Genomic DNA, 18,522 nt, shown 5'->3' with positions numbered 1-18,522 from the left:
GTTGTAAGCCGCAGTGTTTCTCATTTCCATGTTTAGAGAGAACAATGTTCAGAGGAGAAGATGTGGAATATACACAAACCTATTTGATTATGTTAGAATGACTAATGCCACTTCTTTTCCTTGTCATGTGCAACAGAATAGGCAAATACATCAGTGTAAATGTCTTTTGTAATTCAGCAAGAAAATTTTTACTGTATATGTGCAGCGTGTGTTTACAGTGATCTATAGTATTAGCACCAATGCAACACAGTGATCATAGTTATGTTTTCTTCAGGGGCTAATTATCTAAAAATACAAATGGTGGCATTTTCTGGAGCTTTTTATGTCTACGTAGGCAATCTGCACCCTCACCACTAGATGCCACCAAATCTTACACACTGCACTTTTAAGTCACCTAAATCAGTAGACAACATATGTAATCTATAGGGCAACTGTGGCGCAGGAAGATGGAGCGGTTGTGCACCAATCTCACAGTTGTTGGTTCAGACCAATAGGTAGAACAGCACTATGTAAGTGCAGACCATTTATTTGAATTATGAGCAGTGTTTTAAATGAGTTCTTCCTAAATTCTTTATGCTTTCACTGATGTTGGAGAAAACACGTAACCCAGTAATAGTATATTTTATTGTGAAATATCACTGTTAAATATTGGGAAATGCTTATAAATAATTTCCAGTGTACAGGCAGTGATATTTGAATTGAGAGAAGGCAGAGAGATGTTTAACGCAATTTATAAAAATTTGGGTGCAAAAGTTTGCATGCTTTAATTTGAAATGTCAAAAAGTGTAAAACATAATTTTTAATATTTAATGCTCAAAAACGATAATAAAAAAAAAACAATCAGGTGCTGCAGGGACTTAAACAAAAGACAAAGATCAAAATAATTTTCCAGCTATTATTTAATTGACTTATATTAAAACTGTAAGTTCATTTTGACAGAGGTGGCACATATATCATTTAAGTGCATTTTGAGTGTTCATAGGTCCACATGAAGATCTGAAATGTTGAAGTCAATGTAGCTGATTTTGACTCTGAAACCCAAATAAAAGCCTTTGTGTTTACATGATGACTGGATGTGGCCGAACCAGCAGTGAAGCTACTGACCTTCATCTGACACGCAGTAACAGTCACACAATACCATAAGTGCATTTTATAAAGTTCCAGTATCTTCCATGATTATACAAACAATAACCACATGTATTCAAGTCAGATCATTTAAATTAAGGATCACTTAAATACAACAGCATTACATTGAATTTGACTGCCAATTAAATTAATTCATCTGATACCAGCACTAGTTTAGAATATTTACACACAAAGAGATGAGCACACAATGTGTATGAAGCACATTATTTAATATCTACACAATTTAAGTAGAAACTACAAAATGCCAGTAAAAGGTCAAATACTCCAGATGGACACTTAAAAACCCTCATAGCTCCATGTAGTTGATAAAATGTAATGTAGTGTAACTATCACACCATTCTAGTTCACCAAGGTAGCACGTGGGATGATTGAAGCACGCACGCACACGGTCACACACAAAGAGAGACACTTCAAGTTTCGTCAACTTGATTCACATTGCGGTGTACTGTACTGTACTGCATTCTGAAGTTCATGTAAACACATTTGGCTTCAAGTAAAACTTAAAGACATGCGCTTCACATTTGTGTGCTCATCTTTAAGGCTCTGGGTGAGGTTGGGGCTGTAGTGAGGCCTCGATCTGAAGTTGGTCCAAACTGGCTGAGCCTCAGCACCAGCCACTGTAGACAAGCTAACAGGACAACAAAATTACCCAGGTGCAGCTAATTCTATTCAGTTAAACCCCTAAAGGCTGGTGCAGACAGAAAGTTCTCAGACTGTGCGTGTATCATTCTGTCTGTATTCACCAACTTCTAATTGTCCCATTTACTGGGAGGAAGCAGCATCGAGGTGTTTGAGTGCTCCTCCCACCAGGTGGAGGCTCCCGGTGATAAGGACTTGGATCTCGGCTGCATTGCGGAGAGGAGCAGCTTTGGCCACGATGTTAGGTTTAACTGCTAACACTCTCTTCCCTGGCGTTGCCAGTACTGGATCTCTTCCCTGGGTGATCCATTCGAGGGCACTGAGGATGCAGGGGAAGACCAGAGTATCTCCTTTCTTCTCAGGCACCAGTGGAAGGCCATTGTTGAGGAGCAGCTGTGTACCTTCGTTATCCCCAAAGCTGTGATGGAGACGCCAGCTCCTCTCATTGTCCAAGCAGCGAGTCAGCATGTTCTCCACCGAGACATTAAAGTTCTGTTGGTCTGAGAGAAGAGGGAGTAACAAGGTAGAGGATTAGATATCGATGTTGTGCTTCCAAAAAAAGAAACATTTAATGCACCAGTTACTGGCAGCAGACACCATTTTCAAACCTCCTTAGTGTAAAGAAGAAAGTTTTTTGACAAACAGAAATGACAAGATGACAGCTTGAGCCAACCATTTCTTGGCAGACCACTCAGGTGCAGCTTCTGTATGCACACAAATGGATTTAATGATTCCGAGGGTCTCAGCCATGGGTCCACTCCTGGGCTTTAATCTCATCCAAAAATAAAAAGATCAACGGCTCTCAGCTTGTCCCTTTTGGAAGTCACCACAACGCAACGTGTTCTGGACATTGATTTAGCATGATTTTTTTTTTTTCTGCTGCAACCCTACAATTTTATCTGGGTTCGGGAAATGTGGGGCCGCATCCGGTGGGGGGGGATTTTAACCCACGCCTTCGGGATCTGAACTCAATGCTCTACCACTGATCCACCACACGTCCGTCCCTTATGGTGTCTTTGAAAATCGGAACAGATCAAATCTGAATAAACTTAGTGTGTTTTCCCTGTGGGTTAGTTTCTTTTCAAACAGATATACACTTCATAGCATGCCAATCTTATTTAGCTAATTATTATTAACAAATGCGACAACAAACCAACATGAATCCAAAATGCCTCTTATTCTCCAACGGACCTTCTGTCCTGCTAAATGAATTCAGCTGGAACATATTTTATGGAGTGATATACATATCTCAGAGGCTCAGACCTTGTGTAGTCGCTATCTCAGTCAAATACATTCAGCACAACAGCTATTCCTGTTGAGCATCCTCTCCTCTAAAACTAAAACAACACAGACAAAAAGCACGTTGTTTCTGTCAAAGCCATTTTCACCCGAGCTATCATGTCTGTGTCTCTGATTTTCTTTGTCCACTTCCACTCACTTCCTCCTCAGGCAGCATGTCAGGCCTGTGGGAGAGCGCAGAGTGTGTGCATGTGTGTGACAGCGAGCTGAGACGCTCCTGAAGTCAAACACTCATGATCAATGACTTCACCTGCATTACAAGAAGTGATGGCCTCGGTGATGTTTGGGCAGAATACAGCAAAATCAAAATGATATGGCTGAAAAGACAGAAAATGGAAGAAAATTAATTCACCAATGACCATTTTATTATCATGATGTTTATTTTTGATTCACATTCATAATGGTTGCAGTGATACGTTGTTGTGTATATACAGCACAGGAGACACAGTGTGGGACCTATGAATTGCGCTTTACCTTGATTAAATTGTGCAAATTATATTGTGTGAAATTGATAGTTTACTCAATAAAGCAAAAGTGCGTGCTATTCCATAAACACCACAATTTGCATAATTGATAATCTCACAAGTGCCACAAAAAAAATAAAATTAAAAAAAAAAAGCAGCTGGTTGAGAACATTTGACCTTTATACTCCAATACACTCACACCACTGCAATCAAATACTTTTTCCCACTAAATTTCCGTTGCCAGTACAAGTAAAGTGCTTGCACTCTAGAGCTCTGCATTATATATCGTCCACTACATGTTGAAACAACTTAACCTTAAACATTATCAACAATTATAACATTTAGAGGATTGATGACTTTTTTTTTTAGGCTTAAAGGCTTCACCAATTTCTAACTTGCTTTCTATGCCTTATTTGGGGTGTAAATGTTCATTAATGCTTTTAAACTTCCCTATATTCAAATATTTCTCCGCTTCTAGCTAAAGTTTTTCATCATTAGGAGTTCAGATGATGTCATCTGGAGTCATTTTTTCAGGTAGAAAAAAAAGAGATATTTTAATATAGGGAAGTCAAAGGGTAGTTTCCTTAAGTCATCCTTTGAAATTCAGATAAATTTCAGTCTTTTTAAGGAACCGTGAGAACCCTGTATAACCATCATTCTCTGTAATGTTTAACATGTTCTACTCACCACCAGTAGCTTAAGCATGGCTGCTGAATCTCTCTCTCCCGTAGCATTGAACAGTAAAACTCTGCACACGTGTCCACTACAACACAAAATGTCATTGTTATAACCCTGACATGGACGTAAAACAGAAGAAAGGAGCTGTTGCTTCAACTGAAGGTGTCTCGAGATTTTAGTACATGTATGAAATAATGTCATGAGCTTCAGGAAACTTTCGTAAGTTTCCATTAGTGATTTCATCTTATTTAAACCTGCAAAGATATTAACTGTCTGCTAAATGTGAGTAAATGCAGTGAGAGACACAGGGCCACGCAGAGGAACGAATGACATCACATCACTGTGCAAAGTATCTTTCGTTAGTCAAGTCCTCAAAATTGTGACTGCATCATGTCGGGGAGTGTTGCTCACCTTGCATTCCTTTCATGCTGGGCTGCAGTCTCTCTGAACCACTGCACACAAGCCTGCATACTGCGCATGGTATGAGCTCCGTCCAAGAAGTAGGTGACATCTCCATGCTTCAGAGTCTGATTCCTTCCAGGCCACTCTGTGTCTGCCAGTCCTGAGACCAAACACACATGAACACACTGGATGATGCTGATGAGCATTATACAATGACTCTGTCTGATTAATTTGGGGAATCACATTTAGCTTATTTACTTTCACAGCCACTGCTGTTGCCACTCAAACATCATGTCTGCAAAAGCCTTAATTGGCTTGGTAATATTCACTGTTCAGTCCCAACTCAGGATTTCAACACCTGAACACCTCATATGCTGAACAGCTCAGTCAGAGATTTCAGCAAAGGACTGAGCTTTTTCCTAATTCTGATCCAGTCAGCAGTGTTATTTAGTCAACACTCACCTTTCACCATGATGGAGGTGGGCTTAAACAGAGTTGCCTGAAGTACACCTGAGTTCTCAAGATGGTTGGAAGGAAAGCTTCTATCTGTTGGGAGGGGACAGGTTATGAAAACATAATGAAATACATAACACTGCCCTCTTCTATACATTAAAGTGTCTTCTAGATAATGATTATTAACACACTGATTACTCCGTTTTCTTTGTTTTAACTTGGCCATTGTGTTACCTAGATTTAAAAAGTCTAACCAGACAATTGAGAAAATTAGCTTTAGCTTGACATCATGTATGCCTGTGTCCATATTGGACTTCATGAGCCAATTTAGGAGGCATCTGCAGTTTTTACACATTTTCTCATATTCATTGAACAGACAAAATAAACAGATTTGTCTTGGACCAAAAATGTGTGGAGAAGAAGGAAAAAAAAAAAAGCCTTCTCCTCATGAAACCATACTCGATACATTTAGCTTTTCTTTTTTGACGGTGACATTCAGTTCAAATGTTAGTGGACATGCGTTCCCACCTGGCAGACATCTTTTTTGCAGCCACGTGTGACTCAGCTGGAGGGCCAGGGAGGCGTTGAACCGTTGGTGCTTCCCTGCAAGACCCAGATGCAAAGGTCCACAGTCTGCCTGATAGTCCTCCAGCTCTGGACACACCCACAGAGGACACTACAACAACAGGTTAACTCTATGTTAACTTAACTGGTAAATTAACTGGTGGAGAGATTTTCAAAGGAAACATACCCTCATCTCTTTGGCCCGGTCCTTGAGGACAGGCATTGCTTCTTCTGGCTGTTTGACGGTGAAAGCAGGTACCCCAGGCTGAAAACACACATGTATGCACAATATTCAGTGATTACTGCGAAACAACTTAAAAAGGAATAATGTGCAGTGTTTTTTTTTAAACTGGTCTTACAGTCCCAATAGCTTTTCTCCCCTAAGTTTTCATGGGGATTAGTTTGATTTGGGCAGAGTGGCTTTCTTTTAAACTCACAAATCCAAATTGCACATTATCTTTATGCAAACTATGCCTTTAAGACTTTTTTGTTTGTGTTATGTTTATGGCATACTTGTGATGTCAGCATGTCACATTTGTGATGTCAAAAAGCCAACACACCTTGAAGATGCCACCTTTTTGCCAAGCAATTTTTTCAATGGTGTCTCCAAGAATCTGAGTGTGGTCTATGCCCAGCGATGAGATGCCACACACCCACGGCCTCCTGTTGAAACCACAACAGGAAACATTAGTTATTTCAGTGCTGACCAGCTTGTAATTATCATGGTAACTTTATGTCTGTCTGCATGTTCTGCTTTAAAACAATTATGTAGCCTTATTACCAAGCCTCATAATTGCTAAGCACACATTACTACGATTAACACAAATCAACTCCTGAACAAACTTACAGTGATATATACAGACAAGCCACAACATTACCATTGGTGCTCTTAACTACTCCTACTACTTCAAACATTTACAAAGGTAAAAGCTCTCAACTAAAGAAAACAATGCCTTTTAAACACGGATCATGGTAATTATGGCAAAACATTAACAGTAATAATATTACTTTAAACAAACGAGGGTCAAAGATAACAGTTGGTAAAGGTGGAGCTGACTGACAGGTGGTTAAATCATTATTATAAGTCGGCATTATATTCTACATCAGTGCATAAAGGCAAGAAGCTCACATGCTAGAGCAGCCAAAGATAAGGTTTTCAGGGGGCTGTTAACTTAATGCATCACTCATGTTATGCCAAAGGGGTAAAGGACAACAGTGAGTAACCAAGGTGAAGTACAACCATTTCTTAATCAGTAATACAGAGTAAAAGCATTGCACACCCTTAACTTATACAGCATGTTGTAGTGGTAATTTTATTTCACAACTTGCAACAGTACCTGATCTAGCTACAATACACTTTTATTGTTGAAGAATATTCAACAATAAAAGTGCAGTTGCTGGATTCAAAGTACCTTCAGAGCTGCCATCTTCTTTGCAAAAGTGTTTGACGTGTGACTGTTTCTATCAGGTTGTACAAAGATTGTGAGTGAGCAACAGTTTTCGCCTTTAAACCATGTGTGCAGCTACAGCTGTAAATGCTTGGAGTCATTGTCCTGCTGGAAATTCTCTTGCAGACCTCCTCAGGGTTTCTGCCAGGCTCTTTTATTTTGCTGCATTCGTTTTCGCCCCCTTCCAGGGTCAGCTGCAGAGAGCATCCACACAGCATGATGCTGCCATGTTGGGGATGGTGCATTTGTGATGATGTCCAGTTTTTGCCAGACAGTGTTTAGCCTGATGACCACAAAAGCTAAAGTTCTGTACCAGCTGATTTCAGAGCCTCCCATTTCTTCTCTAGCTAAGGGTCATAAATATTGTTTACAGTAGCTCTCTCTTTGAGACTCAAAGACTTAAAACTAGTGAAACCCCGGGTAAACAACCCGTTTGTACATGTCTCCTTCACTAGTCTGATCCTTGATTTTTATGTGTTTATACAGCAATGCTCTAAAAACATTCATTGCTGCACCAGTTAGGATTTAGGATAGTTATTTTACAGTAGCTAAATACAATCATTCATTTTATGTTTTTATATAAATGCCTACAAAGTTTTATCAATTCATTTTCACTTTGAGGTGAGTCGTTCTGGTGTAAAAAAAAAAAAAGGCAAATTAAATCAACCATAATTCGATGTGGTAAAAATATCAGTTCATCCTTGTGTCCTGTAGGATGCTTGTGCATAATTATAAGAAATTCTATGAAAGCATTCCTGTGATATCACATTCCCTGGAATTCAAAAGACGTCTATCCACAGTGACTTTGACCTTTAACCTCCAAAACATTATCATTCCATGTGGATAGTTGTGACCTTAACCTTTGATCAGTAAAATGTGTGCAGTTCATCCTTGAGCTCAAGTGGATGTATGCAGCAAATTTGAAGGAATTCTATGAAATCATTCTAGAGATAGCGTCAGTTTATATTTGAGACCAATTGGATGTTTATGATAAATTTAAAGACATTGTACTTATCATACCATAAGTTAACCATTTGAAATATAATGGATATGACTGGATGTAGTTCTGGATTGGCATTGGTTCATTAGTATTCGATATTTTCTTACTGCAAAAAAAAAAAAAAAAAAAAAGTAACTACTGCTATTGTGAAATCCTGGTGACTTATTTTTCTGTGGCATGAAGATCAATCAGATTAATATACTTTAAAACCTCAATTACCCACACTGTTGCCATGGGTGACAAGCTCTTTCACTACCACACACTACATGTCATTTTGACTGATATTTGACATTAAAAGTCATTTTGACTAGTTGCCACAAATACTCACTAGAACAACAAATGTGGAAATGGTCCCTCAGTATTACAATCTTTATTTATCCTTTGAACTGTAACTGTTGTTAAAACAGTACGTCAGAACAGACAGCAGGAAACCTGTAGATGTGGTAATTGGTAAATGGTCTGCATATTGAGCTTTTTTACCTACTGGTACTCAAAATCATACACACTCATACACCGATGGGCAGATTATGCAGCCGGCCAACACTCACCAGGAGCAACCAAGTTGGGGTTTAGTGTCTTACTCAGGGACACTTCAACAGTAACCAGAGGAACCAGGGATCAAACAAACAACCACGGGATTGGTGGACGACTGCTCTACCTTCCTGCGCCACGGTCACAGATATGACTTTTGGAATGACTGAATGTTAATCTAGTTCTTTGTCAAAACACACAGGTTCATAAAATGGTTCAGATTCTCACCTTTTGTCATGTCTGATCTAGTTTGATGTTTATGGATCAAATATTTTATCATGACACTGTTAAGTGATACAGTGAAGTTTAGCAATTAATTGGGTTCAAAAGTCTTGTTGTGTATGTCTTTGTTTCAAAGTGACATGTACTGTGACTTGTGATCCAAAACCCTGAAGTGACACTAACGGAGCTCTGGATGTTCTCTGCAGAGATGGGGGATCCAGGCAGAAGGTCAACTATCTCCGTAACATTATCAATCAGATCTTTATGGTAGAGAGGCTGGTCAACCATACAATGCTGTTTGCCAAGGTTTTTGACAACTTTTCGGCAAACTGCAGTTAAAGGATTCAAGAGTGTATACGGAAATGTTTTAGTAAAAGAGTAATGCAAAGCAAAGAGCAAGGACAATGCTGAAATGGCCTTTGTACAAGTCTGAGCTACACAGCCAAACTCAGACCTTAACCACCTACATCAGACATTAGTTGGTAATTATGCTTTCCCTTTATCACTTAGGAGTAACTGACTGTAGACTGATGTGCAAAAATAGCAACTTCAGCCGATTTATATTCAAGATTTAAACAATTTTATTGATCCCATAGGGAAATTGTGTTGCCTTGTTACGGCTGTTCAATACGTAAAAACTAGAAAATTAAGGAAAAAACCTTCACCAAACAAACAAATACAAACTACTGATCAATATGTAGACTGCTCACACCAGTAAACTAGACTGTCCACCACTGATCGATAGTCTGTGATACCTCCGCACTGGATACATCTTACAACCATAAAGTCACGAGAAAGCTTCTGAAGGTGGCAGGACTCTGAGTTGTACCTGAAGTCAGAGGTATACAGGCTGAAGAGAAAGGGAGAGAGAACTGTCCCTTGGGGAGCACCTCTGCTGCAGGTCACTGTGTCAGACACACAGTTCTGCAGACGGACGTACCAAGGACGGTCAGGGAGGTAGTCAGAAATCCAGGCAACCATGGCTGACTTACAATGCAAAGCGTGTAAAAAGGTAAGGGGTCTGAATACTTTCCAAAGCGAGAACATTTTGTACAAGCAAAAAGTGCAATGTTTTATATGCAAAACAATATAATGTTAAAAATGATCTACAGACTTCAGTTTGCAAGGTCGTCCACTGCATAGATCATCTTACCGTATAATGTTGGTACAGTCATATGCTCCACCAATTCCAACTTCTATTACAGCTAAATCCACCTAAACAAAGAACAGCCAACGTTTAATCTGAGGAAAGCTAGTGATTTATAAGATGCTTTGCCCTGTCATTGGGGTGAGTGGGAGAAAAATGATTCATATAGGAAGTGCAATTCAAATCTTGTACTATTCTGCATTTAGTAAATGTAATAAAAATTATGCACACCGCAGCACACAGACAATGGAAAAACTGCGCAGATGAATAATCTTGTTATCCTGTAGTCATCAGGAAAATATTTAGACCATATTTAGCCCTTGATAATGAGCTGTGCAAAACAAGGTTGACATTTTTGTGAGTACCATGTACCCCATCACCAACAGAGTAACATTGGTGGAGCAGAGCCTCAAATTCTGGCAATAAACGTGAGCTTAGAAGCTCACACTGTTGCACTGCACAAAACTTCACTCTACTCAGGTGGGGCAGCGCTAAATGAATAAATAAATAAATAAAAGTTTATTGAAGAAAAACAAATTAACTAGTGATGCAATCTTCATACAGAAGCTTATTCACTTAACCTTAAAAATCTTTAATTCAAATGCTAAATTCTATCTCTCTCACACACACACACACACACCTGCTTTTCTTGTTAGTCTTGTGACCCACATAAGCACCAGTTCGTTCAGTTACGGTTTATTTGGATTTCAGTTGACATAGAATAGTGGTTTGTATGTTCAGTGCACTGGTGTAAAAACGAGTAATTGTGTCCTTTCTTTTACTGAATCAATGAACCAAATCATACTTGCTATTATACTAGAGGCTCAAGTCATGTTTTCCTTTCAGTTCCATTCTTACTAGTTAAGAAAAACATACCTTCTCCTGAAGAAACACGTGAAAGGCCAAGATAGTAAGGAAACGGAAGTATGCAGGCATCGTCCCTCCATGGGCATCCTGAGAGATCAAAGAGACAGCATCACATTGTTGCCAAATTTTCCGTGCAATGATACAGCCAGCAAATCCACAACCTCAAATCAGTTTCATAATTTAGATTTCCTGTGTATTACCAGTTGGCACCAACTACATTAAAGTCCATGCTAACTACAGGATATTTCATATGATTCCATCAGCCATGACATAATGACCACGTGCCTAATATTAAATAGGTCACCCTGCCATCAAAGCATAAACTCAAAGTCTGCCAGTCTGCTGTGGTATCTGGCACCAAGCCATCAGTAGCAGATCCATTTACATTTAGTAATTACAAGTGAGGTACAAGATGAGAAAACATCAAAGCAAAGTACTATTAGAAGAAGTGGAGGTGGAGGTGGAGGTGGAGGTGGGTAGATGAGTGAGCTGAAAGTGGAGAACAGTTTTTCTGTGTCTGTGGTGTTGCCAAGGTTGTCCTGGCAGTATTCAGTCTTTGCCCTGGTGACCCTGAGAGAAAAGACACGAGCAGATCCTGATACTCAGCAAGAGCAGATGGAGTCTTGGATTTGTGCTACTTCCTCTCAGCACACCTGAGCATGGTGCGTTGCACATGGATTCAGTTGATGAGCCCTGGATTAGAAGCTGAGGGAACAGCAGGTCTAGAAGACTTGGGGCAGAGACTATCCAGCCACGATGAATGTCCAGAGGTTGTCCGTGGCTGCATCTGCATTGAGGGTGGATAGGTCCTGTGGTGGGGGCAGAGTTGCAGAGACCAGTGAAGAGAATTGCTCTGGAGGTTGGGTCCTTGAAGATGTGAGGTGGGACCTCCATCAATCAGACTTGTTTTTGCAGGACATCCCACAGATGTTTAATTGGAGAATGTGGAGAATTTGGAGTCTAAGTCAATACCAGGGTGCGTTATCCTGCTGAGACAGGCCACTGGCATAAGGGAATACAGCAACAATCTTTATGTAGGTGGTACATGTCAAAGTAACATCACGCTGCTTCCTTTCCATAGTGCTTCCTGGTACCATCCCTCTTCCAGGTAATCAGTGCATATGCATACAGCCATCAACATGATGTAAAAAAACCTGAATAAATAAATAAAACCGAATCATCTGACCAGACCCACTTCTTCCATTGCACTCTGGTCAAGTTGGTGATCACAGACCCATAGTAGGCACTTTTTGTGGTAAACACAGGTTAGCGGGGGGGCATCCTGACTGGTCTGCAGCTTACGCAGCCCCATAAGCAAGAATTTGTGATCCACTGACACCTTTCTTTGGGAACTAGCATTAACCTTTTCAGCATTTCGAGCTACAGCAGCTCTTCGACATGATCTGGCCACAAGGACCAGCCTTCATTGCACACATGCAGCAATGAGCCTCTGCTGCCTATGTCCCTTGTCATCAGTTCACTTGTTCTTCTTCCTTGGACAACTTTTAGTAGGTCCTGACCCCTGCAGACTGAACAGATCCAACAATAGCAGTTTTGGAGTTGCTCTGAAACACTTCTCTAGCCATCACAATTTGGGCCAATTAAAGTCCCTCAAATCCATGTCCAGAGAATCAATGTCAAGTCCAGTTCATATTTTGTTTTTAAAGGTTTTAAATTCACCTAGTGATTACTGTCAGCTGCTTTTGCATTTTATTTCGCATGATTAAATAAATGAATTTGCATTATTGGTGTTCATATCACTTTTTGGATGGACAGTTTTTTAATTTAAAGTTCAGAAAAAATAACTTAATTATGATGTTGTTAGTTGGTCATCCACAGACCACAGGGTCAGTGGTTCGATCACCCTTCCCGGCTACATGTCAAGGTGTCTCTGGGCAAGACACTGAACCCCCCCCAACAGCCCATTCCCTTCCCCAGCTGTGCAGTGCTGGTCCTAGCCCGGCAGAAATTGGGGAGGGTTGCGTCAGGAAGGACATAAAAGGGCATAAAAACTGTGCCAAATCAACATGCGGACAATGATCGGCTGTGGTGACCCTGAACTCACAGGATAAGTCGGAAGGACCAGAAAACAAAAAGCATTAGTGTCTCAAAAAAAAAAAAAAAAAAAATGAAGCTCAACAGCACACTGAATGCTTTTAATGCCATCACTGAACATTGTCACATGAGAGTCATGCTCATTCTGAAAATTAGGTTCTAATTTTACACTGAACTTAATTACAACCTGTGACACTGATAATACGCATCCGAGGCTAAAGTTCTGCTCAGTCTCAATCCAAACAGGCAAAATGCCACAGAAATCCCTGCTAAGACTGTCAATGATTAAAAGTTAATGAATTAAATGTCTGAGTGAATCAGCAACCAGGGCTTAAGTCAATGCACTTTTAGTTTAAACAGAAACATTTAAACTGAGAAGGAGCTGAGTTTGTAGATAGTTCATCTGCCTTGTTACATTCACCTACCTTAGTTTCATACAGCCGCCCATAGACTTGCCAGAAGTATTTAGTGAAGATCTCTTTGCCAATGGGCTGTCCGTTAATTCGAATCCTCTCTCTGACTTGTACCAAGTGTGGGGAACTGCAAGAAGAAGAAGAAAACATGCAGAAAAAAAGTGGATTTAGACACTTTGTGAGGAAAACCATGCAGGAGTAAATATGTAAATAATATTAATTTTGTCATCCTCTCCATTTGTCATGGGACATTTGACATACATTACTGACTTTTTTACAATTACAAAACTGTTCAGGGTTTCCAATACATTGGTACAAGTATAGTGGCTGGACATGCCTACACAACAGGCAAAGAAACATTTTTTATATAATGATGTTATCTTCATGACCAATCAAAGGCATCCAAGAGCCGTTTATGTTAACGTTGTGTCCTAAAGCAACTCCTTTCCCTTTTTTACTTGAAGAATGAAAACCAGCCGTTGCAAGGAGACAGATGCTATTGACTTACTAAAGGCTGTATGATTTGTCTAATGCTGTCTTTAAACAAACCATTTAATTACCCCCTGCTCCCCGGCTCAGTGAGAACGAGAGCAGCGGTTGAGTAAACTAGCGAATGAATGAACAAACACGTCAATCAGAGAAAACAAATGGTCCTTTCTGATCGTTACACAGCAGTTCCATTCAAAAACACAAATGAACATCGTCACACCTTCACACAACCCTGCAGGAAGAACTGAAGCGCACGTGACCTGATGCATGTAATGTTTACAATGCAGAGCAGTGAGATTAGGTCTGACGATATGATTTTTGGCTGTTAAACTAAGTCCACTCATAAGGGAAAGCAAATTACATTGAAGGGATGTTTAAATTGGAAGCTGACAGAACAGACTACCCATGGAAAGTTCCAGTTTGTTGGACTCATAAATTTAAAACAAACTTTTACGTAGAAAAGTGGTATTTTTCAAACTTATTTTTATTTATAATTCAAATTTACTAGAAAGCACTATTCATAAAAAATAGCACAGTTAAACGTGCTATTTTACATGGAATTACCAACCAAAAGGTGCAGCACGAAAAATAAATACGCAAAACTGTTTTGTCGGCAAAACCTAAAAAATAAAGGCATCAAATTATCTGTAGCGTAAATCTCAAAATCAATCCACCCAGGGCTTCAAATACAGACACTGTGTTGAAACCTGCCGCGTTGCAAGTGTTAATGCAAGTATTGTGAAGCACAGGGTCCAACCTTCTCTAACTGGATGGAAGGGTGAGCCTCATTCTAGTTTAAAGGCTGTTTGTGCATTCCTGAAAACAGGATTCATTTAGGAAATAACCAAGTTATCCTTTTAGTATACACTGGATACTTGACTCACTCAACAGGGCTGTCATTTTTTATTCAGATTTCATTTATTCAACAGTTGTTTGAACATGGTTAAAAAAAAAAAAAACCAACAACTTAATTTAAAAAAAAAAAAAAAACTCAGCTTGATTCACCTGTTACATGCTCACTCGATCTCAGTTAACTAACAAAGTGACTTGTTTGGTAGGAATAGATGTTGTTAGGATCATCAATCTGGTACTATACCAGTAATATGAACTGTGGTTCACTTCAACCATTGCTAAAACATGATTTTGTCACTTGGCTGAAAACTGCTAGTCTGAAGCACAAGAGAAAGAGGTTTTCTTGCTTTTGGCCTTTCAGCACACTGCACATGAACACACTGGTCCTACCCACATACTCCTGCTTGGCCAATAGACTTTGCACTACGAGGACAGACTGCAGGCAAAACTCACTTCCCCAGGCTAAGTATACAAAGCTCCATTAAAACGTGCTGTAGAGGTATCCTCCAAAATTCTTACACTAGCAGTACAGTCTCTTTAGGAAATGCTTTCTAGGCCATTAAGGAATTTTGCTTGCAATACCACGTGTGGCTGGGATGCAGAAAAGGTGCAGGAGTGGTGCTGTATCAAGCCTTCGTGACACATCCATGTGGTCAACACCTACAACAGCTTCTTTGTTAAAAAGAGCCCCCTCATATACTGCTAGCACTTTATTAAGATGGCTTTCCCAAACTCATCACTATGTAACAATTGGCAGGCCAAATGGAGCGCAGCGCATTATTACCCTTCAATTTAAAAGTCATTCGATTTCGAAATGGAAAAACGATACAAGCTTTTCAGATTTCACTGTCCATTCTGAATGAAGCCATGTAAAACTGAAACTGGGCTTATTATTTAGCATTAGGCTACATTTTTTACAGTCCGATTAATCAATTCATCTGTCAAATAGGGAAAAATACACAATTTTACCTGTAAAAGCCTGTCCGAAACCCGTAACTTCTCAAAATCTGCTCTGTGAATGCACATGTTGACCCCTGAAAGACAAACACCAACACTTGACAAGCCACTCACTGAATGAAGGCACGTTTCAAACCATGTGTGTGCAACCTTCTGTCTGTCAGAGGTTGCACAATAGGAGCTCATCTGTCATGTGAATGTAAACAGAGCGTTATTGAATTTTGACCTTTCGTTGATAAAAAACCTATTGTCCTATCACACACTCAGTCTAGACCACAATCTTTAGTTCTTAATATGAACATATGTATATATGACTTGTATGGTCACAAAGCAGGGTGTGTGTGGTCTAGTCAGCTCACCTTGCCTTTTGTTCCGGTCACATGAATGATATTGAGATGGTCTAGTTCATCCACCTTTGAAACACACACACACACACGAGTCAGATAAGGGAAATTACGTCACCATTATCACATCAGACAACAATAACACTCGAGGTCGTCACTGTTATGTTACAAACATGCCCTGTGGACTATGTGAGCTGATATAATTGACTCACTGTGATACCGGCTCGTTCCAAGAAGCCTCTCATGGCCTGGAGCTGCACCTGAGGGTTGCTCCGCTCTCTTCGTACCTGTTCCAAAGCACTGGCATTTGTCTGTAGGGTGTTCAGAGTGCAAATGGCATCCTGCAATGAAAAGGAAGAAATTCAATATTTAGAGACGACTACAGTCTCTGTTGTATTACCCTGTTAGTGGTACTACAATGAGTCGTAACCTACTGAAGCAGTCGTTGGTCAAAAATAGGTTTGGATGCTCTTATGCAAAAAAGAATAGGTCTTTGTAGATGCTGTACGTGGGATTAAGTGTATAAAAGTACCACCTGAGGCAACAAACAGACAAGAAGGACCAATGACTTAATGACCTAAAAACAGAACTTCAGGAGGTCCTTTGCAGAGAAATTCAAATAAATAAATAAATAAATAAATTACAACTTACCATTTCATTCTGGTCTCCTATGCCACTCTGCATTTTAGGATCATCTGTTATAAACTCTGACAGTGCTGTATCTCCTTTTATGGCAGCTATGCGCTCAACCAACAATGGACACGCCCCCATAACCCTAATGAGCTGCAGTGAGGACTGTCCTACTCCAGATGTTTGTAGAATAACAGTTGTGATTCTCACTTTCAGACCACTGGTGGAACTGAAATAATTGGGATTCCCAACTTTTAACTGGTCCCACAGTTACATCACCACTGACACTGCTTTCATCAGGGTACAGCATCTATTTGAAGCAGATGTCTAATCTCTGATTTTAAGTACGTCTTCTTATTCTTACATCGCATTCTAAGTATGGACACATATACAAGGGACACACCATTTAGTGCTGTATGACAACTGTGTAGTTTTGTGAGGAACAACCTGCAATAATTGGTCACGTTTATAAATGCAACTCATACCAGCCCAGTTTACCAAAGGCAATTTTAAAAGTACAGTTTCATATTTTCTTTGAAGGATTTAGGTTGGATTTACATTTATGTTTAAACCAGATATACACACACACTTTTTTCCTGGGCTCAGGTCGATTCCTCTCTAACAAATTTCCTAACCATATGTTTCAAGATTTAAAAATACCTGTGGAATCCACTGATTAATACCTAATAATCCTGCCAAACACAATTAGTTGCTCACTCTTTTGATGTTTACATAATAAAGTAATTAGGCACTTATTAATTCTAACAAATTGTACAACTCATTATGGGTGACAAGACTAATGGACGTGTTTAGAAAAGAAAATGAACTGCTATGGAGCAGACAGCGGCAGTAACTTTATGCATTAAGCTGCATCGGTGTCTTCTTGCCCTTTATTACAACCAAAGGGAAATTTCAAAGTGAAACCGCTACAAATTCAACTTTCCGTTATGGCATCAAAGAGGTTATGAGCACGTGTCAAGCACGCTGTTTGCACACAGCCAGTCTAACAGAAACATTACAGCTGTGACCACACGTTTGAACTTTTCCCTGTGCAGACACTCAGCAAGCAGCAGCTCATTTGCCAGTTTATATTCCCTCGGCTCTATTGATAAACAGCCACTAAGTTTAGCATTAAGTAGAATCACGTGGTCTTGTCAGCCATGTTTTTATAAATCAAAACTGTACATGCTCTTATGATTCTACGTTCAACTTGCCTAACACTGGAGGCTAGCTAGCTCGTTAGCCCACGTTGCAAAGAAGGAGAGAAGAGACTGGAACTCGGCTTACCTGGTACTCCATGCTGGGTATGTGAGGCGCCGTCTCGGTGCTGGAGTATCTAACTGTGAGGCCCGACAACCTGCAAACCCAGTCCCGCTTTCGGAGCCGCGCGGCAAACACGGAACCCCACTGCAACACGCGCGACATGCATACCATCGTGGGACGTTGACATGTCACCGGAATCTGTAGCCAAATATGGGAGGTTCTTTTCACAGTCATAACAACGTCACGGTACGCCCACCTTTGTTTACGGACCTTGGACCAATGATCAGCTATTACGAGAGGTTCTTGATGTAAAAGTGTGACGTAATTTGTATTCTGGTGCTCGATGGGTCCATTTGAGCCGTGCATGACATTATTTAAACAACCTAATTTTTTTATTACCTGAATTTTTATTATTAATAAAACATTGTAAAAGTGGCATAATAGGCACACTGTTTTATACATTTCACAGAACAAGTAAAGCAAGATAAAGTAATAACATTTTTTTACTTTAATACTACTCCTATTCGCCAGGTGGCGCAATTGTCCAACACCGCTGCCTTCCAGCAGTCTACTCTCTCTCGCTCTTTAATTTTATTTACACATTACACATTTATTTACACATCAGTCGAAATCCTATCGTGCATACGTTAAGTAAATTG

The 18,522-nt window shown here is 39.9% G+C and overlaps 1 protein-coding gene across 1 annotated transcript; it reads right to left on the bottom strand.

Moving 5' to 3' along the window:
* Positions 1–881: 881 nt before the first annotated feature.
* fpgs (folylpolyglutamate synthase) lies at positions 882–18,148 on the bottom strand. Its single transcript, XM_067483855.1, has 15 exons — positions 17,888–18,148; positions 16,183–16,311; positions 15,986–16,039; positions 15,639–15,703; positions 13,341–13,455; positions 10,870–10,947; positions 10,000–10,061; positions 6,206–6,308; positions 5,833–5,910; positions 5,610–5,757; positions 5,091–5,174; positions 4,638–4,788; positions 4,236–4,311; positions 3,335–3,401; positions 882–2,285 (listed from the first exon to the last, which is right to left on the bottom strand). Exons 1-15 carry the CDS (start codon positions 18,095–18,097, stop codon positions 1,909–1,911), a joined length of 1,797 nt encoding a protein of 598 aa, XP_067339956.1. The 5' UTR covers positions 18,098–18,148; the 3' UTR covers positions 882–1,908.
* Positions 18,149–18,522: the final 374 nt, after the last annotated feature.

This window comes from Channa argus, chromosome 18 (assembly GCF_033026475.1).
Source record: "Channa argus isolate prfri chromosome 18, Channa argus male v1.0, whole genome shotgun sequence".
Classification (NCBI taxonomy): Eukaryota; Metazoa; Chordata; class Actinopteri; order Anabantiformes; family Channidae; genus Channa; species Channa argus.
This window is presented reverse-complemented; position numbering and strand designations above follow the sequence as displayed.

Bases quoted from the DNA above. Each gene is read 5' to 3' on its own strand.
- fpgs (XM_067483855.1), bottom strand. From the start codon at position 18,097: ATGACTGTGAAAAGAACCTCCCATATTTGGCTACAGATTCCGGTGACA. The intron at 10,948-13,340 runs GTAGGTGAATGT...TTGATCTCTCAG, and splicing joins GGCGGCTGTATGAAACTAAG to GATGCCCATGGAGGGACGAT. The intron at 6,309-9,999 runs GTAAGATGATCT...TGGTTTCAACAG, and splicing joins GACTGTACCAACATTATACG to GAGGCCGTGGGTGTGTGGCA.